Below are 24,008 nucleotides of genomic sequence, written 5' to 3' on the forward strand. Positions count from 1 at the left end.
ATCTCCTCTAGGGAAAGGTGAGCTGAGATCGGGATGGAGCAGGACCTGATCCCAACATCTCCTCCAGGGCAAGGTGAGCTGAGCTTGGTTTCCCAGATCACTGGGATGAAGCAGGACCCGATCCTAAAATCTCCTCTAGGGAAAAGTGAGCAGAGATCGGGATGGAGCAGGACCTGATCCCAACATCTCCTCCAGGGAAAGGTGAGGTGAGATCGAGATGGAGAAGGACCTATCCCAAAATGTCCCCCAGGGAAAGGTGAGGTGAGGTCAGATGGAGCAGGACTCAATCCCGGCATGTCGTCCAGGGCAAGGTGAGCTGAGATTGGGGATGGAGCAGGACCTGATCCCAACATCTCCAGGGCAAGGTGAGCTGTGCTGGGCTCCCCGCAGGATGCCCCAGGCTGGAGCAGGACCCGCTCCCGGCTCTCCCCCTCCCGCAGCAGGGCAGGACCCGGCGCACACCTCGGAATTCCGGCTCCAAAGCATCTGGCTCGAAAGAATTCCGGCTCCAAAGCATCTGGCTCCAAAGAATTCCGGCTCCAAAGCATCTGGCTCCCTCTTGTGTCGCCGAGCTGGCAGGAACAGGAGGATGGGACAGGCTCCGGCACCGGCTCCTGTCGCCGTGTCCAGCAGCAGCTGAGAGCCCAGAGTGACCCCAAAAGGAACTCGGGGCTCGCAGGGAGCAGGCAGGGGGAACGGGGAATGGGGTGAGCAGCTCCAGCACACACAGCCCAGCCTGCTCCAGCAGGGTGAGCTGAGGAAATCCCAGCCTGGAGAAATCCCACCACCTCTCCTGCACCATCCCATCGGGATCCCATTTGTGCATCCCACCCCTGGCATTCTTTATCCACGGATTTCAGGAGGATGAAACTATTCCAGCTGTGCAAACACAACAGAACTTTGTTTTTCCAGTGTTTTATCCTATTTTTTTCCCCTTTTGGTATTGTGGGTGGCAGGTGCTTGTTGGATTAAGCCCTTTTCTGACCCAGAGCTGGGGTAACTGAGAGGTGTTTTAAAAACTTCTATTCCATTTCCAGTCTCATGAGAAGGGTGAGACAGTACAGATGTTAGGATTCACACCAGCACAATCAGGAGCCAAATATTTCCTAAGTACAACACATTATAAGTGCTTCTTGGCCTGTCAGCTTTTGCCACACTGTAAGAGAATTCTCTACAAATTCATTTCCCCCAGGTGCTGATCCCCACTGCTCCCATGACAAAGGACAGGGAAAATGCACCTGGAACCTGCTTTTAATGCAACACCCAGCACTGGTGCTGCTGCCTGCAGAGGTGTTTTTCCTTAACTGAGTTCCTTTCTGGAGATTTCTTCAAAGGTCATTAATGGGTGTCAGGAGACAAAGGAAAGCTGTGTTAGGGAAGTAGAAAAAGGGATTTGTTTTCCAGCAGATGTTCTACAACTCCTACAACTAAGGAAAAATTAAGTACAAGCAGACCAGGTGCTGTCAGCCCTGAATTGTGCAGTCTTACTTGATTTTTCTGTTTTGCTTTAAATCATAATTAAAATTAATGCTTATTTTTCATCCCCTTGGCCAGGGTGCCTGGTTATCTTCAGGCAGCTGCTGCAGAAACCAGGGAAGACTCCCATCCTCCCATTTAGGTGAAGGTGGTAAAGTACACCCATGGGGCTCCTCTAATTCAAAAGAGAGGGGTGGGAAAGGACTTTTCACTGCTGTCTGCAGCAATTGAAGGGAATGAGCCCAAAGGAATTATTTGGAATTAAACTGGATGCAAGCCATGGATCCCAGGACACCGACCACCCTGGATGTGAGGGAGAAGCCACCTCGGAAGGGTTGAGCAATCAGAAAGCTTTTCCAAGCTTTTCCCACTTTTTCCAAGCTTTTTTCAAACATTTCCCAGATTCTCCAAGCTTTTCCCAGGTTTTCCAAGCATTTTCAAGCATTTCCCAGATTCTCCAAGCTTTTCCCAGGTTTTCCAAGCTTTTCCCAGCATTCCCAAGCATTTGCAGCCCCCCTGGGCAGGGTCCCAGCTGCTTTTCTCCCACACAAGATGTGCACCAGAGCAGGAACGAGGGTTTGTTCCTGGAGCCAAGGGCTGAATCCATCTCCTGTCCCCAGCTGGGATCCACCCCTGGATGGCTGCAGGGACTCACCAGCCACCCTCAGCTGCTGAATATTCCCATTTTCATCCGGGCTGGATGCTTCCCAGTCTCCAGCGTGGCCTGAGGAAGGTGTGGGTGTGAAAGTTGCCTCAGATAATGAGATAATTGTTATTAATTCTCTTTATTTTTCTTCCACAGGATTCTGGGGGTTATTTTTAAACAAAACACACGGTTCTCAAAAGCAGGATATTCCTATTCAGAATATTCCTCTGGGATTGCAATTTTTCAGGAGATGTGACAGACCTTTTGCAAACCCACAAAGTTTGAGTGCAGCTCAGAGGTGGCAGGGGCACCTTTGGGGACAAGAAACCTGCAGAAAGGGCTTTTGTCTCCTGATGGAAACCCCTCCTTCCCGCAGGAATGGCTCCATCCTTCCTGCATAATGAGAGGCACAGGTGCCATGGGAATAGGGGAGGCTTTGTCCTCCCTCCCTGCAGGAGCAGCCCTTTGTGTCAGGGATGCTGAAGGATTCCAGTCAATCATTCCTGCTGCATCACCTCCCCCAGCCCCTCAGCACAGCCAGGAGATCGCTTTGGCCTCCACATTGGCCAAGATTTTCCTGCTGAGGGATGCCCCTCAAATCCTTGTGGGTTTAATGAGTTTTAAACTGGTTTTAGGGTGTTTTTAAGGTGTTTTTTCCCACTGACTGTAACCAGGTGCTGCCAGGAACTGAGCTCACATTCTGCTGCTCTTAAAGTAATTTTTAAATTTATTTTCCAGTGGGAGTTGTGCCTCAAATCAAAATTAGGCTTTGTATTTTTACAACTCTCATTTCTCCCCTTCTGGGGAAGGGCAGCGAGGGGGGGCACAAATATTTTGTTGAGGTCTCCTGAGCGAGTTTTTTATTCAAATTAATGTGCAAACCTGAGAGCCCTGAGTCAACCAATAGCTCCAGGAATAACAGCTGTTTCCCAGGATATTATCCAACACACACAAATATTTTTCAAGTGGAATTTCACAGAGACAGCAGAGCCTCGCTTGCCATAAAAATAACTGTGAGAAAGAGAGCTGGCAAATCCCAAATCCCTGAGCAGGCCTAACACGGGTTTGTTTGGTTGGATTTGCTGGAATATTCATGGCAGTGACCAAATTGGAGGGGTTTTGGCTGAATATCCATTGTTTCCTGTGGAATGGCGAGGGAAGGGATGTGTGTTTCACTGGTGATGCTGTTCTGGCCGTGTTTCAGAAAGCAGCAGCCCTGGATCCATCCCAGGGCCAAAGGTGGGGCATTCCCAGCCCAATCCAAGCTGGAAAATCAGCCCTGGAGCACAGCAACAGCTCCCCTGCTCCTCTCTCCCCAGATGCCTCCCTCCAAAGCACTCCACAAACAAAACAGCCGAGGCAAAAAAGCCCTTTTTGTCTCCAGAAGCACATCCTGGGAAGGAGAGCAGCAGATGGAGAGCCCTGGGAACAATGGGATAATGCTGAAGGGGTGCTAAGGACGTGGGGGCAAAGGGAATGGGAAGAGGAGCTGCTCCAGCTGAGGCAGGACTCAAAAGGAACCTTTTATTCAGCTGTGATTTCAAGGCTCTGGGGTGGAGACTGCAGGTCCTTGGGTAAGGGGGAGTTGTTTGGCAGGAGAGCAGAGCTGAAGGACACCTGGAGTGCTGGTGGCAGCTGGGCAGGTGCCAGCAGTGACCCCAAACCACCCTCAGCCAGCAGCAACCAGCCAGGGCTCACACACACACCAGAGGCACCGGTTGGAGCAAAAAAATAGGAAATACCAGAGCTCTGAATCGGGAAAAAAAAAAATTAAAAAAAAAAATGAGGCTGTTCAGAAAAAGAGATGAGAAGCTTAATGTGGACACTGGAAAACAGCACTAATTTCATTAAAGGATTATCCTTCAGAGAGGATTTTCTCTTTGACAAGGTCGAAAAACTTTGAAAAACTTCCCATCTCTGCTTGAGCTCTGTGGGGATGAACCCAAACAGCTCCAGGGGGAGTTTTCCAGAATTCCTCATCCCTGAGCCCCCTGGAGAACCTGCAGAGCACGGGGGAAAGGATGAAATTAAATTATTATTATTATTATTATTATTATTATTATTATTATTATTATTATTATTATTATTATTATTATTATTATTATTATTATTATTATTATTATTATTTATCTTTAAATTTTGGTCCCCTCTCCCAATTCAGCAAAGCACTTAAGCTCATCAGCTTGCTGCTTTGACACTCATTTTTAATACAATTTTAATACAGTTTTAATACACAAAGGTGCTTTAACACCTCTCACTGGCTCCACTGCACTGGAGAATCAGCCATGACAAGAAAATGCCTCGAGCATTTCTTGGGCTTCAGGTTTGGGCTTCCAACCAAAAATCTGGGATTTGGTTAAAATAACACAGACACAACGTTTTGGATAACACTTTTCTTTAATGGCATAAACCCCTATAACCTTCCCTGCACATCAGACAGAAAAGCTGCTCTGGATGTTTTGAGAAATTATTCTAAACACACAGATATCACAAAATAAAAGCTATTTTCTAAATTGGTTTAAAAAAACCCCATTTGTGCCCTTGTAATGGATACAGAAACAGATCTGCATAAACAGAATCTGGTTCCAAAGTCTGAATGCCCCCAGATTTTCCCATCAAATCTCTGGACACACTTTCATGTCTAAATTACGAGCTGTCAGGAGATGCTGCAGAAGCCTTTACAGCTGGAAAAAAATCCATTATTGCTCCTATGAAAACAAACGTGCCTGTTTCCTGCAGGGAAGAATTATCAAGGCTTTCTCAAGCCTGTCCATTCCATGTGCATTTTGCTCTGCCAGGTGTCCCAGCTCTCTTCTAAAGGGTCCCTCTGCAGCTAAAGGCCCAGAAAAGGTCCCCATTCCTGGCTGCTGTGGTCCCCTCCTCACAGAACCTCACACACAACTTCCCTGCAGTGTTTCCTACATGGCTGGCACACTCAGTTTAAAAAAAAAATAAATCTCTTTTTTCACTATATACTCCTTGACATCAAGCTGGGGTGAGAATGCTCTGAGGTACCAAAAGGAAACGTGGCTGCTTCTGGGCAGAAAAGGTCCCCAAGTGTGGGATCTCAGCACATCGTTCCCGATGTCCAGAGATGCCAGGAGAACCCTTGGGGGTCTCGAAAATCCTGGAATGTTGCCAAGAGTGCTTGGTGGCTTGATTTTGATCCATCCACAGAAGTAGCAAGAGTTTGAGGACAAGAGAATCACTTTAGAGTAAAAGGTGTAAAACAGACACATTTAGAGGGTGAAATACAGACTTTAAAGTTTTTGGTACAGGGGGGTTATGGAGACAAGATGGAGGGATCAGGGTGTGTCTCGTCCTTCTTCTTTCTTCTTCTTGTCCTCCATCTCCTGTGATGATGTTGGCACTTGGGCATTGGTTTCTGGTGAAAGTACACTTGTTAACATGGGTGAAAAGCATTGGGAAATAAAGGTAAATATCATGTACGTAGATTTTAGTATAAAAAGACACGACCGCCCCGTGGGTGGTCAGAGAGTGCCTGTGACTGCTTGCAGATCAGACCTCTGTTGGGCAGACAGAAAATTTTGTAGATAAGAAACAATAAACAATCTGAAGATCGAAAAGCTGAAGAGTCCAGACTCGTCCTTTGCATCGCGTGCCACCCAAGAACCGCCCTGCCCGTGTCGGGGCAGAGACAGACAGCCGGACCCGACACCCAAGTTTATGAAAGATGCAAAAATCACTGATTTTTTGTTCTGACCTTAATTTGGTTGTTTGGGGGGGGGCAGGCTTGGTCACCCTCCTGTGCAGAGTTGCCAGCCTGTGAGTGGGACCAAGTGACATCCCAGTGCCACAGAGGGAGAGCTGCAGGGCCACAGGGCCACAGGCAGAGCCTGGGTGAGGAACCCAAACCCCAGGAGCCCTCACTCCTACCTGGAGTGCCCCCTCACCTCCTCTGTGAACCCAAAAACGTCTGCAGAGGTGCCCACAATGTCCAGGTGGGTGTCATAAGGGATGATGAGCACTCTGGGGTAGCGTGCTCTCAGCCTTGCACAGAGCTGTCTGAGTCTCTGCTTCCCAGCTCTGCTGGGCTCCTTGAAGCAGATCCTTTCCTTCCGTAAAATCTTCTGCAGCTCCACCGAGTATTTTTCTATCATTTTCTTGGCCTTTAATCCCTGTATGGTACCAGCCTTGCTGCCAGCACTCTCAATGCACACCATGGTGATGTCACCATCAGTGACACCAGAAATGACCACATCATTTCCCTGCAAAGCCTTGGGATAGAAGTGCTTCATGTAGTGATAGATATCCGTGTCCAGAACCAGCACTCGTTTTTCCCTCTGCACATCCCGGCTGGAACTCCTGGTCTCTGCAGCACCTCTGTGCTCCTGCAGCTTCCTCCTCGGCCTCTGGTGGGATTTTCCCTCTCTTTTGTCCTCCTCTGGGAGGGATTTTGCCTTCACCAGGAGGAAATCTCTCAGCGCTTGGAGTGCTGGGAAGGACCCTTGCACAGCAATTTGCCCGTCACTCTGCAAAGGCCCAAAACTCAAAGCCGGGCTCTGCTGCTTCATTTCTTCCACCAAATCTTCTAAAACCAAGTGATCTCTGAAAACAGCCATGCTGAGGGTGGAGGTGACGCAGAGGAAGGCCTGGAATTGTCAATGGGAGAAGTTAAGGAGGGGCTAATGAAGCATGAGGCATAATTAGATGAATTAGGTGTGGGAAATGGAAAGACAGAAACTTCCTTGGACACAGGAGGGTTTGATCTGCAGAAGCTTGGGAGAAGCTCGGATGGATGTAAAAATAAAGCACACAGACATTAAGCAGAAACATAACAAACTTATGTTTCTATCCTTGTAAGTAAGAAGTAAGAAACATCTCAAATAACTTAGGTAAGTAAGGAACTATTGATAAGATGGTGAACAGTTTATAGCCTAGGGGATTAATTGTATAGAGTGGGCTAAGAGTTGAGAAGTTACAATAGAAGCATCTGCACATGTAATAGTAACCCACTGGATAAAAGTATATTCACTGCAGCAGAAGTAAGTAAAGGTGAGAGGTTAGAAAAGCAAAATAAACTTTGTGGCACCATTCCATTGGGTTATAAAGTTATATATTGCCTTGTAACAAAGAACTTGTGACCATTTTTTATGGCCGACTGCGTGGCCATAAATCTCACAGCCTCTGAGACTGATGTTTGTCTGAGCCATAAATTGTTTTTAGCCCGACTGGGGTCCCATCCCTGCGATGAAAGCAGTGATAATGACATCAGGGAGGAGCTCACGTTGTGGCAGTAGCGGGTCACTGTCAGGGGGAAGGGCCTGGGCAGCCTCTTGTCCTGCAGGAGATGCTGATCCTTCTTCAGAACACGCTGCACGACTGAAAACAAACCCAGATTAAAGCTCCAAGACATTTCAAACTCTAACAGCCCCCCCTGTTTCTATAAAACCCCAATTTCAAACCAATCTGAGGCCAATTCCCTGGGGCACACCTGTACTTTATACACACCCCTTTAAATACCTTCTGCATCCTCGAAGGTCACGTAGGCAACTCCTGCTTCCCGTGTGGGATACGTGACCTGCTCCACGTCCCCACCGTTGTTCCTGGACTTTTGGAAGTGGATGGTGAGGAGGTCAGCCAGGAGGTCATCCTGCAGGGCTCCAGCAGGGACACCAGCGATGACAACTGTCCTCATGCCTCTGCCAGCCTGGGCACCGATGGCAAAGTCAGGAGGGACCCCCAGATTCCCACCCCTGCAGAGGATCCCACTCCCTCTGCAATTTTTTCCTTTTTTTTTCCCTTTTATTTTGAATTGGTACACACTGTTCACGCCCATATTTCAAGTGTGGAAACATGTATTTTCAAGCAGCAGTACATGAAAGTATCCATTAAGAATGCATAAAGTCTGAAAAAATAATATATATTATATATAATAATATGTATTAATAATATATCATAGATCATGTATCATAGATCATATAATATATATTTTATATATTATAATATACATTATGTATTATATATAAAATAATATGTATAATATATAATTTTATATATAATTTCTTGCTTTATATATAATATATAGAAGATATAATAGATATATAATTAATATATATGATATGTATCATTATCATTAACATATATCATTATATAATAATATCATTAAGATATATATAATAATTATATATATATAATAAATATTGTTGCTTCCATGTAGCAAGAGTAGTTCATTTTCAAATCAGATAAAATTCAGGATTTAGGTGTGAATGGTATGAATGGCGGTCTCCTTTTTTTTGTTTGTTTGTTTTGGGTTTTTTTCAGTTTCTTAGTTGTTTTAGGAGCCTTTGCAATGTGCATTTAGGGGTTAATTAATCCTGCCCAATCAGATCTCAGTGCCTGCCAGGCTGCCTCAGGCACCTGCATTAAAAAATGGTTTCAAATGTCATTTAAACCCTCTCAGTATCTTCTCAAAAGCAGGAAAAATGAGCATTAAATTTAAGTTTCTCAGCTGGAAGGTCCCACTGGTAACATGGTTTCCTCTGATTCTAATATTTAACATCAGAATAAAAAATTGTAACTGCATGTGATGCTCAGCAGGGATTCCCAGCAGAGTGGAAGGGGCAGATTCCCTGTTAAATTTGGGATCTCAGCCATTTAAACCCTCTCAGCATCTTCTCAAAGCAGGAAAAATGAGCCCTGAATTTCAGTTTCTCACCTGGAAGATCCCACTGGTAACACGGTTTCCTCTGATTCTGATATTTAACATCAGAATAAAAAATTGTAACAGCATGTGATGCTCAGCAGGGATTGATTCCCAGCAGAGCGGAAGGAGCAGATTCCTTGTTAAATTTGGTAGAGATGGGATCTCAGTCATTTAAACCCTCTCAGCATCTTCTCAAAGCAGGAAAAATGAGCCCTGAATCTCGGCTTCTTACCTGGAAGGTCCCACTGGTAACGTGGTTTCCTCTGATTCTGATATTTGATATCACTGCACATACATTGTGGAGCACTGACTACATTTAACACTTCACTGACTTTCCGGAAGAAAGGAGATAAATTTGGTTTGTGGGAACGAGCTGTCAATAACTGCACTTGAGGTCAGTCACTCCCATCTGAATTCCTTAAACTTCTCTTAAGATTTAAACTTCTCTTTAGCTTTAAACTTCTCTTTAGCTTTAAACTTCTCTTAAGGTTTTTTCCTGGGCCTGGGCTGCCTAAAACACGATCCCAGCTCCAGCAGGTGCTGCTGAGGGAGCGATGCCTGCTCACGATCCTGGGGCTCTGGAGACAAACGCAGCGAGAGGCTCCATCAAATTCCGACAGCCAGGAGCTTTTAATTAATGACAGCAGCCAATTAAGCAGGCGGTGAGGCCCGTGCGAGAGGCGGCACGGCGGGAATGCAAACGGGGATTTTCTCACGCCTGGCACAGCCGGAGCTCGGCTCGGCTGCCAGACAGCCCTCACACCTTCCCAGCTGGTGTTTGGGAGCAACACTCGGGCCTGCTAGTGGGGTTAGGGGAAAAAAAACCAACCCAAGAACACACGGTTTGTGCTGAATCACTCCCCAGACGCGTCTGTGCCGAGCAGCTGCTCCCAGGCACGGATGGGCGCTGCGGGAGGGGCCGGCAATGGGCCGGGAACGGGCCGGGAATGGGCCGGGAACGGGGAGGGAGGGATGGGGCAGCAGCTCTGCTGACAACGGGTCCTGATGGGACTTCCTGGCAAATCCCAGACTGGTTTGGGTTGGGAAGGACCTTAAAGCTCATCCCAATCCAGCCCTGCCATGGGCAAAGACACCTTCCGTTGTCCCAGGCTGCTCCAAGCCCCCATGTCCAGCCTGGCCCGGGGCACTGCCAGGGATCCAGGGCAGCCCCAGCTGCTCTGGGAATCCCAGCCCAGCCAGGAATTCCCAATTCCCAATGTCCCACCCATCCCTGCCCTCTGGCACTGGGAGCCATTCCCTGGCTCCTGTCCCTCCATCCCTTGTCCCCAGTCTGTCCCCAACTCCTTTTCCAGCGCTTTCCCCTCAGCTCCTCCCGGCCCTGCCCCTCGCGGTGCGCGGCCCCTGCTCCCCCCGGCCCCCGCACTTGCCATGGCCGCTCCAACGGGACGGGATCTCACCGGGACGGGATCACATCGGGACGAGGATCCCACCGGGACGAGGATCTCACCGGGAAGGGCCTCGGAACGAGCGGGCCCGGCGGGGAAACGAAAGCGAAAGCGGCGGGGAAGCGGCGGCGCCGCCCCTGGGGCCGCTCCCAGCCCGGCGGGGACAGCGCGGCCCGGCCCGCCCTGCCCGGCTGAACTGCGGGGCGGAACGGGAACCGCGATGTGCAGGGACACACAGGGACAGGGACATTTACAGGGACATTTACAGGGACACACAGGGATAGGCAGGGGCAGGGACATGCGGAGACTTGAACATATACATGGACAAGAACACGTGAAAAGAAACAAGGGAGAAGGGCGTGCATGGAGAGGGACAGGGACACGTGTAGAGAAACACACCTGGAGAAGGACAGGTATGGAGAGGGACAGACATGGACAGGGACACGCATAGACTGGGACATGTGTGAACTGGGACATGCATGGAGAGAGATACACACGGAGAGGGACATGGAGGGACAAAATACAGGGACACAGGGAGAAGGGCATGCATGAAGAGGGACAGGGACACACGTGGAGAAGGACAGGTATGGAGAGGGATATGCATGGAGAGGGACAGACATGGACTGGGACATGCATGGAGAGAGATACACATGGAGAGGGACACACAGGGACAAATACGTGGACAGGGACACGAGGGAGAAGGACAGGTGTGGAGAGGGACAGGGACACACAGGGACACACGTGGAGAAGGACAGGAATGGAGAGGGACATGAAAAGAATGGAGAGGGACATGTGTGGACTGGGACACGCATGGACTGGGACATGCATGGACAGGGACATGCAGGGACAGCAAACACTCCAGGGATGCAGGGCAGCCCCAGCTGCTCTGGGCACCCCGTGCCAGGGCCTGCCCACCCTCCCAGGCAGGAATTCCTTCCCCCTGTCCCCCGTGGCCAGGGAATCCCCCCTGGCACCCCAAAGGCTGCGCTTGCACAGCTCCTGTGGCCCCAAACAGCCCCGGGTTTGGCTGGACACTGATGTTGGGGTGAACACTGCAGCTGGGAAATGTCCCTGTGTGTAATTTGGGAATAAAAACCTCCCAGCCCGATGAAAAGTCACCCCAGAGGGGAGGAAAAAAGGATACTGACATTTGTAGACGCATCACTGACACTTTATTGTTATTTTTCATCATTAAAACCAGTCTCCAGCCTTTAAAGCACCATTGCTGCTTTAAAATTTAACAGGGTAATCATCACAAGCCATAATTCATCAGGGACAAAGGCAAGACATTTACAGACATTGTCTTTAAAGTGTAAAAATCTGATTTGTTTTCTGGGCTTTAAAATCTGCAGCTTCTCACCACTCCTCATGAGTCACACCTTATGAGAATTTTAAGCTTTTTCCTTTTTAATGATTTACTTGTCAATATTTATCAGTGAGATACAGTTGAAATCCATGACATTTTTTACCTTTCTCAGGTTTTTCCCCCTCTCTTTTTAAGGTGTCTGGTTTTACCACGTTTTTGAGAGTGCAAAAGTGCACAATTTCTGTAAATTCTTCAGACCTACTTTGTTTGGAGTGATTATTATTCTTTTACAATGGTCAGGTAATCAATCCCTGCCTTTACATGCCCTAAACAGTGAGAGGTGCTACAGTCACATGTATCTCACTCAACAGCAAATTCAAAATAAACTCTGGTGTTTGCAGCCTTTTAACTTTCCATATTCAACTTTTATCCATTGCCAATTAAGTTTGTCTGGAATAATAATCCCTGAGGTATTCCCTCTCCTTTCCCTGCACATCAAGATGTCAAATACCCCAAAAAGAAATTATTTACAATGTCAGGCTCATGTTAGTTTGGAGACAAGACTATTGGGGCCAAACCATTTCAGCCCCCAAGGATGGCAAAAGTGCAAAGTCAGAGGAGGATTTGTTTTCCAAGGATGACAGTAGAAAAGGAAAAACATTCCTCCTTGGAAAAATCACTCTCTCCATGCCCTCCCAGCCCCAGCCTGGGATCACCAGATCCCTCAGGGCTGTTCAGCAGCACTGTTACAAAACCAGGTACAGCATCAGCTCAATCTTTGGCTGAAATAGTTTAAAATTACCAAAATCATGAACAAAAATTAGGAAAATTTAATTGCAGAAACGAGTATTAAAATCAAACAGTAAACCAGGCTATGAACAGCTAAAGGCAGCAAATGCCAGGGCATTTCTTAAGTGCAATTTCTTGGTTTTTTTCTATTTTAATTTCTATTTTAATTCTATTCTGTTCTTCCCATTTTCTATTTTAATTCTATCACTGATTTGATAAGGTGGCTTTTATGAAATTACAGGATGCTTCCAGGTGTTTTGAGTTCTGGTGGCACTCAGAGCCACCTTCTGAAACTCTGGCACTTAACAAAGCAGGACTGGGAGGAGGCTTGGATTGGGATTAAATATGGCTTTTGTATCCAGAAGGTAATTAATAATCCACTCATCCCACTCTGGAGTATTTTAAAATCTGCTAGGTATAAAATATGCAAAGTTGCAGAAAATGTGAGCTATTTCAGGGGCTGCTGAAGGCTTGGTCTGTGCCTTTAATGTGTAACACAGGCAGGGAGTTTTGCTGACTCCCTGTGCAAAGCCAGTGCCATGAGACAAAGCAGGAAGGCAGGATTCCTTTGCTACAGCATCAATTTCAGAGCATTAAAGCACAATACCTACAGAAATCCCTGAGGAACAAAACCTCATGAGTCCCCTGTGATTTCTGAGCTGGCATTCCCAGTATCCTCCTCAAAGCAAACATAGGCTGCTCCTCTGGAGATGTATTTGATTTTCTCTATCTCCCCCCCACCATTGCTTGGCTTTTGGAAGTGAATTTCAATCATGTCCTGCACACTTTCTTCATCCTCTTCCACCTCTGGGACTCCTTTCAGCAGAATGGTTTTCTTGGAAACCCTGCAGTGTGGCTGGGGAGGAAAAACAAACCTGGATTATACAGCAGCTGGGCACTCAAGGGAACTGGGAGAGATGGGAATTGAATTCCTTGCTCAGGTGTAGCTGGGATCTCTGATGAGGTGAAAACTTTAGATAGTGGAAATTTCTCTGGAAAGAGCAGAACTCTGGATTCACACTGCCATGAATGCTCTGGATTCACACTGCCATGGAGGGGCTGGGACTCTGGATTCACACTGCCATGGAGGGGCTGGATTCACACTGCCATGAAGGCTCTGGGACTCTGGATTCACACTGCCATGAAGGGGCTGGGACTCTGGATTCACACTGCCATGAAGGGGTTGGGACTCTGGATTCACACTGCCATGAAGGCTCTGGATTCACACTGCCATGAAGGCTCTGGATTCACACTGCCATGAAGGCTCTGGATTCACACTGCCATGAAGGCTCTGGGACTCTGGATTCACACTGCCATGAAGGCTCTGGATTCACACTGCCATGAAGGCTCTGGGACTCTGGATTCACACTGCCATGAAGGGGCTGGGACTCTGGATTCACACTGCCATGAAGGGGTTGGGACTCTGGATTCACACTGCCATGAAGGGGCTGGATTCACACTGCCATGAAGGGGCTGGGACTCTGGATTCACACTGCCATGAAGGCTCTGGATTCACACTGCCATGAAGGGGCTGGAACTCTGGATTCACACTGCCATGCAGGGTCTTGGAGAGGCAGTTGAGGGCACTTGGTTTGTTGGAGGAGACTCATCCCAGTCTGGAGCTTCCTCCTGAGGGACAGCTCCCATCTCTGCCCTCTGGGAACAGAGGAACAAGAGCTGGAGCTGGGCCAGGGCAGATTTAGGATGGATTTCAGGAAAGGTTCTTCCCCCAGAGGGTGCTGGCACTGCCCAGGCTCCCCAGGGAATGGGCACATTCCCAAGGCTGCCAGGGCTCCAGGAGTGCTTGGACAGGGATGTCCAGGGTGGGATTTTGGGGTGTCTGTGCATGGATCCATGATCCTGTGGGTCCCTTCCAGCTCAGGAGATTCTGTGGTTCCATGATTCCAAGCCCACACCTTAACTGGTGTATCCTGCACTCCTTACTGCAGCCACACTCTGGATTTGGGGATCTCTGATGGCTCCTGACAGCACCACCCCACACAATCCCTGCCAGGACATGCCCCAATACCAGCTGTGTGTCCTGCACACTGCAGCCCATGCCTTAATTACAAAGGCCTAATTACAGACACAATTCTGACCTGATCACCATCTCCTCCTGAAGCAGAGTGTGATGAGGCAGCTCTCACAATTTGGGCTGAATGGAAGAGTGAAATCAAGGAATGGATGAGCAAATGTTGCATTTGCTGGGACTCTGGGATCCTGGCAGAGCTTTGTGCTTAACCTCCTTCCCAAACAGCCCAGCACAGCCATGTGGGGAGTGCTGAGATAATTCCATCAAGGAAAGACAAGCACACCCTTTAAAGATAAATTGCAGCTTCACATGAACTCAGCAGCCTATTTCACAGCCACACTGGCTGGGACCTTCACACAAAAGGAGGGAAAATTCTGCCCATCCTCCTATTTCCCACTTATCTGTTCTATCAGCCTGGAGCAGATTCTTTTACCTGAAAATTCCTCAAGTGGAAATCAAAGTGTGGAGAGACAGAAATGATGGACCACTTTTCCTCTGCACAGAAAGGGTATTTAGTACATCGCACAAAGTTGTAGCTTGCTGTAAGAGAATAATAATAATAATAAAAAAAACCCAGTTAATTATTTAATATAATTGAACCACTATTTTATAAACATTTCAATGACCAGGCTCATCCAGCTAATGTAGGATGGCACACCTGTAGATTTTTCATGTGCATTCTGCAAAAAGTTTATTTGGCACTTCCAAAACAAAAAGCAAAATCATGGAATGCCCACAAAGCTAAAAATAAATAAATCTAAAGCAGCTGCTCCAAGTGGATGTGGAATTGATCATGGAATTCCATCCAGCTGGGCAACAGAAATGCCTGTCCAACTGCACTGTCCTGCAACAGGAGCTAAAATCAGACTCATCTTTCTGATTTGCTGTTTGCAGAATGAGTGTCTGGCAATGCAGAGGGGAAAAAAAACAAACAGGTTTTTTGGGAAAAGTTCTGAAAGAAAGCTCATGAACTGTGAGCAGGTTGTGTTTGCTCCAAAAGGATGTGATGAAAAACTGCTTTATTTCCCCACATCTCTGGGGGATCCATGAGCTCCCTGTGGGAGGAGTTTGCAACACTCAGTGGTGACCCCAGAATGGAACACAGGATGGACAACTGGGCCTGAATTTGGATAAGAAAATATTCCAGACTCTACCTCCAGGTTTGAGGAATGTGATGACACCTGTCCCAGACCCCTTGTTGTAGGTCACTTTTTCTATTTCTCCTCCTCCTCCTGCCTGCTCAGTTTTGTAGAAATACAGCTCAAGTTTGTCTCTCATCCATTCTTCAGGAATAGGAAGCTCAGGTATGTCTGAAACGTTGATCTTCTTTCCAGAGACAGTGATATGGAGCTAAAAATATCAAAGTTTTTGCACTTTGTGACTGAAAACACTGAAAAAAAAAGAACCTAAAGCTTTGAAAAAGCTCAGATTTTGAGAGTTGCATATTTCAGCTGTTTACCTCAAACTGGAATCCCATGTCGAGTTCAAAAGGCTTCACTGTCACATTTGCTGTTCTGTTGTCCAGGTTCACATAGTGCTTGCTCATCTTTGTCAGCTTCTGGGCAACTAAGGGAAATCAGATATGGAAAGCTTTGTTTAATCATTATAAATCCCAAATTATTCCCCAGTCTCTTAAAAAAAATCTCCCTTTGCATCAGCAAAGGAGAAATTAATAATAACTAGGCAACCAGATCCCAAGCATCCATGTCTACTTCCATAAAATCTCTGTGGTTTTATGTAGGCCAAATAATATAATAACAAAATATTATATCAATAATTTTAATAATAAATAATAAATAAGTTTAATAATAACAATTAACAATAAACAATGTTATTAAATAATATACAATAAATATAGCAAATATATTAATTAATTATATATATAAAAATAGATTTTGAGTGGGACTAGTAGAACTTTTAAGCTGATGAAATCTGCTCTTATTGTATAAAATATGATAAGATTTTTTTCCTGTCCCATTCAAAACACCCTTGGGGGAAAACCACACCACCACCAGGTGAAATACATCAGAGACATTAATTTTATAATTAAAATACACATCCTACCTTCTTCATCTTCAAAAGTCAGCAGTGCTTGGCTCTGGTTGAGTCTGAAGGGGGTTTTTGTGGCCACCCCAAAGACACAGTGGGTGTCCATATCCACATCTGCCCCATCATCCTTCATCTCTTTCAGGTGAGTGAACTTCAATTGCATTTCTGCCACCTTCTTTTTAATCTCCAACTTTAGAATTGACACAAGAGAAAGAAAACTTGTGAATTACCAATGTTATGAATATCTTTGATTCCACTGCCTTCCATTTCATCAATGTTTGCTTGTTTTCATTCCTCTCCCACTTCCAGTACCTCTTGGATTTATTTCCATATCCTCTCCCTGCTTCAAACTGGCTTGCCAGGAAAAGTAAGAAACTTTCAGGTTTATTTCATATTGAAATTATAGAGGTTCAAATGCTGGACAAGTGGCCCCAGCAGCCTTTAAGAGGGACAGATTCAGTGGGGAGGCTCAATCTCCCAGAGCAGCTGGGGCTGCCCCTGGATCCCTGGAAGTGTCCAAGGCCAGGCTGGATGGGGCTTGGGGATAGGGGAAGGTATCCCTGGGGTTGGAATGAGATGGGATTTAAGGGCACTTCCAACCCAAACCATTCTCTGAAAATAAAAATCTGCCCTCCTAAAAGACCAATTTCCAAATATTCCACCTCCTTTACCGGATTATCCTGGGAACTGTGTTCTTTCAGGTCTTCTTTGAGCTTTTCAATCTCCTTTTTCAGCTCAGTGTTTTCTTGCTTTAGCAGCAAGAATTCCTGCCACAGGCCAAAAAGATGAAATGCAAAATTAAACACTTAAATAAAGACAGAAATATATTTCAGCAACATCTGGGCAGTTTCTGCCATGCTGCTACTCTTCCCTCTTCATGTCCTTCTCCTTCCTCCTGTCTGCTCCATAATTCCTCCAGAACAAGGAATCCTGCTTGGACACAAAGCTCTGTGAGCAAATCCAGGATTTCCTGGACAGGGAATGTGAGAGGATGAGAAGGAAGCAGAGCAGATACTGTCAGCTCCAGCCAGCCACCATCACAGGGTGGCTCCTGGGAAGTCAGCAACCACTGCAGACACTTGGAGCACTTCCCATCAGCTGGAGGCCAAAGCCAGATGGTGACCATGACCTTTCCTGGCTACAAACTCAAACTTTTGTGATTACAGAACCAAAATCAGCTTCCACAAAATCTCCCCCCGACCTGAGTGTGTTTAAGCTATTAATTAGAGTGTAATGGCTTGAAGCTGTAATTTCTCATCAGGGATCCACCAAAGCTCACTGGAAGCACCTCCCTGGCAGCCTGTGGAACATTCTGCTGTTCCTGCACATGGAACATTGAGGGAATGAACCAAGGGATGCAGGAGCCAAGCAGTTCTAGAAGGAAAAACCCTCTTCAGACAGGCCCTGGCTCTTGCCCAGCTCACTGGCACTTAAGAAATGCTGATCCTTTGGGTACTGTGACCTCTCACAGCTGGCAAAGCAGTGGAATCACCCCACTGGGCTTCATCCCCTTCACCCAGACCTGAAACTCATCCGTAGGGGAGAACCTTGCAAGAGGAAGGTTGGTTTTGGCAGGTTTGTGGGGTTTTTTTTGTCATCCCAAAACAGATTCAGTTTCTTGCACTCTTTGCCTGCCAGTGAAAAACTGAAGTGCAGCAAGAAACACGTGGAACATTTGACCAGTACAGCTGCACACTGGTAAAGCCAGGGAAACTGGGAATGTTGCTCCCATTTTCCCAGCCCCCAGCTCCCTCCCAGCCCTGCAAACAGCAGCAGCCCCCTCCACACCTCACAGCTGGTGATTCTCCCCTTCCTCTGCTTCTCCTGCTCCTTCAGCTCTGTCAGCTGCTTCTCTGCTCTGTCACACTCGGCCTCTGCTCTTGATTTGGAGGAAATGAGGTCAGCTTTTACCTTTTGAGCGTCTTCAATTTTTATCTGCCGAGCAAAAAGAAGATTTTCAATGTTTTAAAGGGTTATTTCTAGAGGAACAAACAAAACCTCGAGTAAGCCCTTTGTACTAAGTAATTTTTAACACTTTGGGTAAATATTCAACTTACAAGAGTGCCATCAACACAAGCACAAAGCTTGGAAGAACAGAACAAATTCAAGGTGTTATAAATGTGGGGGATTTGATCTGGTTTTAGAAGGATGCACCAGTCTTTGTATTTTAGCAAATTTCCACGATTCCATGTGCTTTACAGAACTTGCCTTCCATATCCTCAGCTCTTCCTTGAGGTTATCAATTTCTTCCAGGGATGCCCCAGGTGGAACAATGGGTACCATACTCTGCAGAGGGAAGAGGAACACATTGGTTTTCTCCTCCATTGGCCAACAACTGAGACACCCCAAACAATTCTAAAACAATCTTTAAAAAATTAAAAAGTTTAACCAAAAAATTTTTAAAACATCATTATTCACTTAGGTCAAATTGTTGAATTATTTTAATGGCTGGACAGGACAAAAATCAATGAAATTGCAAATTACTGGCCAGCCATTATTATTTGCTAATTATCTAGCTGCTAAAATGCACAGGTGAATATTCAGCTAAATAATGAATCAAGTTGTCTCCATGTTCTTCACAGAACACAGAACGAAGCCCCTCAAACCCACAAATGTTTAGCTCTGTGCTTTCTCAGCAGTTCCTCCAGGAGGAGGTGTCAATAAAAAAAAAAATAAAAGTGAAAATGGGATTTTAATCTTCCAAGCTCAGGGAGATTGGATAATAAAAGGTAGTATCAAGGAAGGTGATAAAAGAACCATTTCAGAATTGAAATTCAGGGCACAAGTTCACAGGGGCAGGGAAACTACAAAGCCCAAAGAGAGGGAAAAATCTCTGTTCTGTTTTGTTTCTATGGCTGCAATGTTCTGCAGGAAAAAAAAAAATCAAAAAAGATCTGCTGAAATACTTTCTCCCTTTTTACTCAAGATTACAGAAAGCTTGAATGGGAACCATGAAATTTAGGCATAGCAAAAGATCTGAATTAGATAATCCATGGAAAAGATCTGAATTAGATGATCTTGCCAGTTCTCTTGATAATGCTGGGTATTTTCTAAAAATGACAAAATAGAAAGTATTTCTTCCAGTTTCAAATTAAGCAAGAGGGAAATACCCATCTGTGTCTTAGTTACAATGGGAAAAATATTCCTTCACTCCAGGGACTGAGTGCAGGAAATAAAAAGGATGCACGTGCCAACAGCTGGAAGATAATAACAAAAAGGATTTTTTACTAAAAGAATGGTTTCACACAGCAGTTTCCATCCTGAAAGAAGGAAAAAAATAACCAAGAAAACACAAGAAAGGCCAGGGAAAGTCCCATCCAAACCACTTGTGCACTGCTGGAGCTGAATCCCAGGAAAAGGGAAATTCCCCTAAAATCCTCCACAAAGACAGAGGAGCAAGAGGGGCAGGACAGAAAGTTCTGGGAGGATCTGTGATGCAGAACCCTGGGAATGGGATTCTCCCCATGGAAACAGGAGGTGGAAATGGGGAATGCCCCAAGTATTAAAGGGTGGAAGAAGGTGAGACAAGCAGGAGCAGTGGGAGCACAAACCTTCAGTCAGAGATACAAAAGTCAAATACAGATTTCACTCCCAGGCAGCACATCAGGAAATACTTACAAAACCATTGTCTAGTAGAGGTAATGGAGGGCTGGTAAAATCCATGGAAACCTGAGGGACCAGGAAAAAAATGACAACATTGTGTGTATCGTTTGGGGAGTTTTTATGCAACAGAGTATCAGGAATACCAGAAGCTGTGCTAAGCTGGAAGAGTTTTTAAACACAAATGTGTAATTCCACAAGCAAAAATGACAGATACTGGATATCTGAAGCCTCCTTCCCTACAAGGAAATAAAAGCCAGAGGCAGATGTGAGGAATTCTGCAGCACACAACTCGATTTTGCTGCGCTGGTAGTTCTGTACTTCCCTTTAGGCCACTTCTGTGCTGTTACACACCTGGGAACAGCCTGTGTGTTCTGTGCTTGAGAGCCTGGAGAAAAAGGGACCTCAGAGAGGGCCTGAAGGGCTCCAGGAGAGCTGGAGAGGGACTGGGGACAAGGCATGGAGGGACAGGAGCCAGGGAATGGCTCCTACTGGGAAAGAGGAGATTTGGGTGGGATATTGGGAGGGAATTCCTGCTGGGAGGGTGGGAAGGAGCTGGAATGGATTCCCAGAGCAGCTGTGGCTGCCCCTGGATCCCTGGCAGTGTCCAAGGCCAGGCTGGAGCACCCTGAGACAGTGGGAGTGTCCCTGTCCATGGCAGGGCTGGCACTGGATGGGTTTAAATGTCCCTTCCACCCCAAACCATTCTAGGATTCTACAAAACCTGCTTAACACAAATGGAAACACACTCACACAGCACATAATTTAAAATTTGGAATCCATTGCCACAGCATTTTGTGGACACAGATAAAAAGGGATTTGGGCAAGCTCCCAGGCCGCTGACCAGGAGGAGCTGCCAAGGTACAGAGGCTTCCAAGCCAATCTGTGGCTGCCAGGGCAAGGCTTGATCCTCTAAGGTTTAGCTTGTGTGAAAAATGCCTACTTTATGATTGGCTTTTCACAAATATTAAAATGAATATCATATGTGTTGTGTTAGAAAGTAATGCTGTATTAATTCTCTTAAGTAGTGTATTAAATGTAGTTTTAGGGTATAACAAAATGTTAAAATAGAAACTATGCTATGTAGGATACTTTTTCTCTAAAGAAAGGACTCACACTGTGATAGCAGCCACGGGACACTTGAATCTTTCAGAGCAAGAGAATTTATTGCTCCATTATCAGGAGAAATGAATTCTTCCTGCCTTGCTCAGGCAAGATGACGCCTTTAGGATTATGAGGAAGAAGCTGACACTGCCCAGACAGAATCCTGAGTTTGAATGGAATTTATGCATCATGTATGAGGTGTATGAATATGCAACAGGCTGTTGTTTATAAGGGTTAATCCTTTGTTAGCGTGTGTCCTTTTTCGGATTTATGCTGCCCAGAAAAAGGTACCCGGACGTCCATAACTCTTTGTTTCTATTGTCTCATATTCTCCTAATTCAAATTGTCCAAATTATTATTACTCTAACTGTATTACTATTTTTACAACCATTTTATTACTACTAAACTTCTAAAGTTTTAAAAACAAGCGATTGGCGTTTTTCCACAGTTGGATACTCCACAGGCCTAACCTTGAAATCCCAGCGGGAGCAGCCCAAATTTCCGAGCCAAATTCCCAAACTCCCGAGTTCTGACCCTCTCACCTGGGAATCCTCACCTTGATTCTGAGGCGACACCACCTTCACTCAGAGGCTTGAAACTGAGGTGTTGGATCCCGGAATCCCTTTCTGGTTTGGATCGGGCAGCGAAAATTCAGAGACTTTTGTACAGTTTTCTGTGGGGAAAAAAAGGAAAGTGAAAGCAGAAATGAACAACAGTTGTTCTCTGGTTTACCCGCGACTCCTCCAAGGGAGCCGAGGCCTCCCTCACCGCTCGGCTCCGGGCACTGAGCTGGGGGGCACGGCCGGGACGGGCTGGGGGCGCAGCGGGGACGGGCTGGGGGGCACGGCCGGGGCTGCCGCAGCTGCCGGCGGCTCCTCAAAACCTCCGGAGCCGGCCCGGGGCCGCCTTTCGCTTTCGCTTCCCACCCCGGGGGCAGGAAGGAAGGAAGGAGGGGCCGCGGCCCGGCCGGCCCCCTCACACACCGGGGAGCTGCCGGAGTTAAGGGAGGAGCTGCCCCTCAGCCGAGCTCCGCTGAGGCTGACGGGCACAAATGTGGAGCAAACGGGGAAATCCCCGTTTTTCCCCCGCGAAGAGGCGGGGAAAGGGCGCTGGGGCAGCGCCCTAAGGGCGGGCGTGAGGGCGGCCATGGCCTCACGGCGGAGCCGCTGCTCGCCCGTCCCGGCTGCGCCCAGCTGTGAAATAGCACAAACTTAGCGGACTCTGCTGAGTTTGGCTGTGTATTTACTTACTTGTAATTCTCTGGGATTACGTGGTGTAATATAAGGAATGTGGTTTCCTTCTGTGGCAAAAAGCATCCTGGACAGAAAGAGCCCTTGCGGATGGAGATGCCGCAGTCCAAGAAATTAACGCGTCGAAGAATTCTGGATAACCGAGTGTCGGCTTGTCACTGAAATTTGACCTCTAAAGAGGTTTCTGAGAAAAATCAACGCCCTTGGATTTCAGTGGTGTTGAGGAAGTGGTGTTAGTCGTGTTGAGGAAGAGAAAGCACTTGGTTCTCATCCAAGGGAGGGTAAAAGGCTGCAGAGGGACTGGGGACAAGGGCTGGAGGGACAGGACACAGGGAATCCCAGAGGGCAGGGACGGATGGGTGATTGGGAATTGGGAATTCCTGGCTGGGCTGGGATTCCCAGAGAAGCTGGGGCTGCCCCTGGATCCCTGGCAGTGCCCAGGGCCGGGCTGCATGGAGCTTGGAGCAGCCTGGGACAGTGGGAGGTGTCCCTGCCAGGGCAGGGATAGAATGGGATCTTTAAGTCCCTTCCAATTCAAGCCATTCCATGATTCCACACAGATAACGAAAAGAAAGAGTCCATATCCTAGACGAAGAAGAAAAATGAAGTATATTACTTGCAGGTTTCCTTTCAAACTAAGCTGACAGATCTTTTAGTGTGTTCCCCTCAAAATTGCAAACAGACTTGTACTCGTAGGCCGAAGGATTTTGTCTGGGTTGCAGTCAAACAGCGCGGACTGTTCACGAAATTAATCCTCAAAAATTCAAAATATGCCAAATAGTTGGGGCAAGTGTAAACGCTGACTTTGTCACTTTGCAGATGTGGACTCTGCTTTTGGAGGAAAAGCAGACGGAGCTGGATAACAGCGGAGCTCCTTGGTGGAATTGGTTGGGCTCTGTGAGCACACTCGAGGAGGTCTGGCAGGAGCAGCCAAATTAAGGGCTTCAGAATTTTTGTTTTCACTGGCTCCACAAAGGGGATCTTGGATTTCCCCCTGCTTGGATAGTGATCACCTCATGCCACCAGATTCAGTAGGAATTTTACCCACAGCGTGATTGTTATGGCAGCTTCAAAAGTCCTTATCTGTTTTTCCAGATAAGTGGATGAAACTCTGACCCTGCGCTTGAGGGTTTATTATTATTGTTTTTGTTATTATTTTCTGCCTTGACAATGGCTAATAATGTTTACTATTGCTTTATAAACACAAAGTTGGTTACCAATGAGTAAAAGGGAGAGGTTTGCTGGAGTAGCCAGGGAGGAGGAGGTGGTTCTGTTATGACCTAAGCCCTGCAGATTTTCAGATTCAAATGTCACAGCGGTGGGCTGCTCTCCAGTGACCGTGCTCATGTTGGGATCTGAAGGAGCTTTATTTCCCCGAACTCCAGGGAACGAGCAACGTCAGCCTGGTTTGGGATTTGTGCTGAACAATGTGTTTGTGCTTGTTTGGTAAAGGAAATTTATTGGAGATGCTGACCTGGGCCAAGTTCCTAAACTGAAATGGGGTTGCCTTGGTGTTGATATCTTAGTGCATTTCTGGGTGTTGTGGATTTATGGTGTTAACCACATGTGGAGCAGAGTAAAGGGAAAAGTGTGGATTTCATAACTCTGAGGAGTTTTGCCAAAGGGGAAAATCGAGGAGTAAAATACAGCATGGAGTATAAGAAGCTTTACAACTCTCTGAGC

The 24,008-nt window shown here is 46.7% G+C and overlaps 2 protein-coding genes across 4 annotated transcripts; both read right to left on the bottom strand.

Moving 5' to 3' along the window:
- Window positions 1–4,500: 4,500 nt before the first annotated feature.
- RBM43 (RNA binding motif protein 43) lies at window positions 4,501–10,350 on the bottom strand. 2 transcript variants are annotated; one of them, XM_054636491.2, is made up of 4 exons: window positions 10,178–10,350; window positions 7,607–7,793; window positions 7,371–7,465; window positions 4,501–6,735 (listed from the first exon to the last, which is right to left on the bottom strand). In XM_054636491.2, exons 1-4 carry the CDS (start codon window positions 10,178–10,180, stop codon window positions 6,016–6,018), a joined length of 1,005 nt encoding a protein of 334 aa, XP_054492466.2. In that variant the 5' UTR covers window positions 10,181–10,350; the 3' UTR covers window positions 4,501–6,015. The 2 variants fall into 2 exon arrangements, with proteins under 2 accessions (XP_054492466.2, XP_054492467.2); XM_054636492.2 differs by lacking the exon at window positions 10,178–10,350 and adding an exon at window positions 9,022–10,105.
- A 994-nt stretch (window positions 10,351–11,344) lies between these two features.
- On the bottom strand, window positions 11,345–22,023 carry NMI (N-myc and STAT interactor). Of its 2 annotated transcripts, none has more exons than XM_054636347.2 (11): window positions 21,844–22,023; window positions 21,618–21,748; window positions 19,990–20,040; window positions 18,580–18,657; window positions 18,160–18,306; window positions 17,043–17,138; window positions 16,387–16,561; window positions 15,782–15,888; window positions 15,477–15,672; window positions 14,756–14,862; window positions 11,345–13,146 (listed from the first exon to the last, which is right to left on the bottom strand). In XM_054636347.2, exons 3-11 carry the CDS (start codon window positions 20,032–20,034, stop codon window positions 12,925–12,927), a joined length of 1,173 nt encoding a protein of 390 aa, XP_054492322.2. In that variant the 5' UTR covers window positions 20,035–20,040; window positions 21,618–21,748; window positions 21,844–22,023; the 3' UTR covers window positions 11,345–12,924. The 2 variants fall into 2 exon arrangements, with proteins under 2 accessions (XP_054492322.2, XP_054492321.2); XM_054636346.2 differs by having other exon boundaries at window positions 21,632–21,748; window positions 21,844–22,022.
- Between the last annotated feature and the right edge of the window lie 1,985 nt (window positions 22,024–24,008).

Source organism: Agelaius phoeniceus, chromosome 7, assembly GCF_051311805.1.
Source record: "Agelaius phoeniceus isolate bAgePho1 chromosome 7, bAgePho1.hap1, whole genome shotgun sequence".
In the NCBI taxonomy this organism is placed as follows: Eukaryota; Metazoa; Chordata; class Aves; order Passeriformes; family Icteridae; genus Agelaius; species Agelaius phoeniceus.

Excerpts from the sequence above, each read along its gene's own strand:
- RBM43 (XM_054636491.2), bottom strand. Across the intron at positions 7,466-7,606 it reads GACCTTCGAGGATGCAGAAG|TCGTGCAGCGTGTTCTGAAG; the intron begins GTATTTAAAGGG and ends GTTTGTTTTCAG. Across the intron at positions 6,736-7,370 it reads TGACCCGCTACTGCCACAAC|GCCTTCCTCTGCGTCACCTC; the intron begins GTGAGCTCCTCC and ends TGACAATTCCAG.
- NMI (XM_054636347.2), bottom strand. The coding sequence starts at position 20,034 with ATGGATTTTACCAGCCCTCCATTACCTCTACTAGACAATGGTTTT. Across the intron at positions 16,562-17,042 it reads ACAGTTCCCAGGATAATCCG|TTGGAGATTAAAAAGAAGGT; the intron begins GTAAAGGAGGTG and ends TCAATTCTAAAG. Across the intron at positions 15,889-16,386 it reads GACTTTTGAAGATGAAGAAG|TTGCCCAGAAGCTGACAAAG; the intron begins GTAGGATGTGTA and ends GATTTCCCTTAG.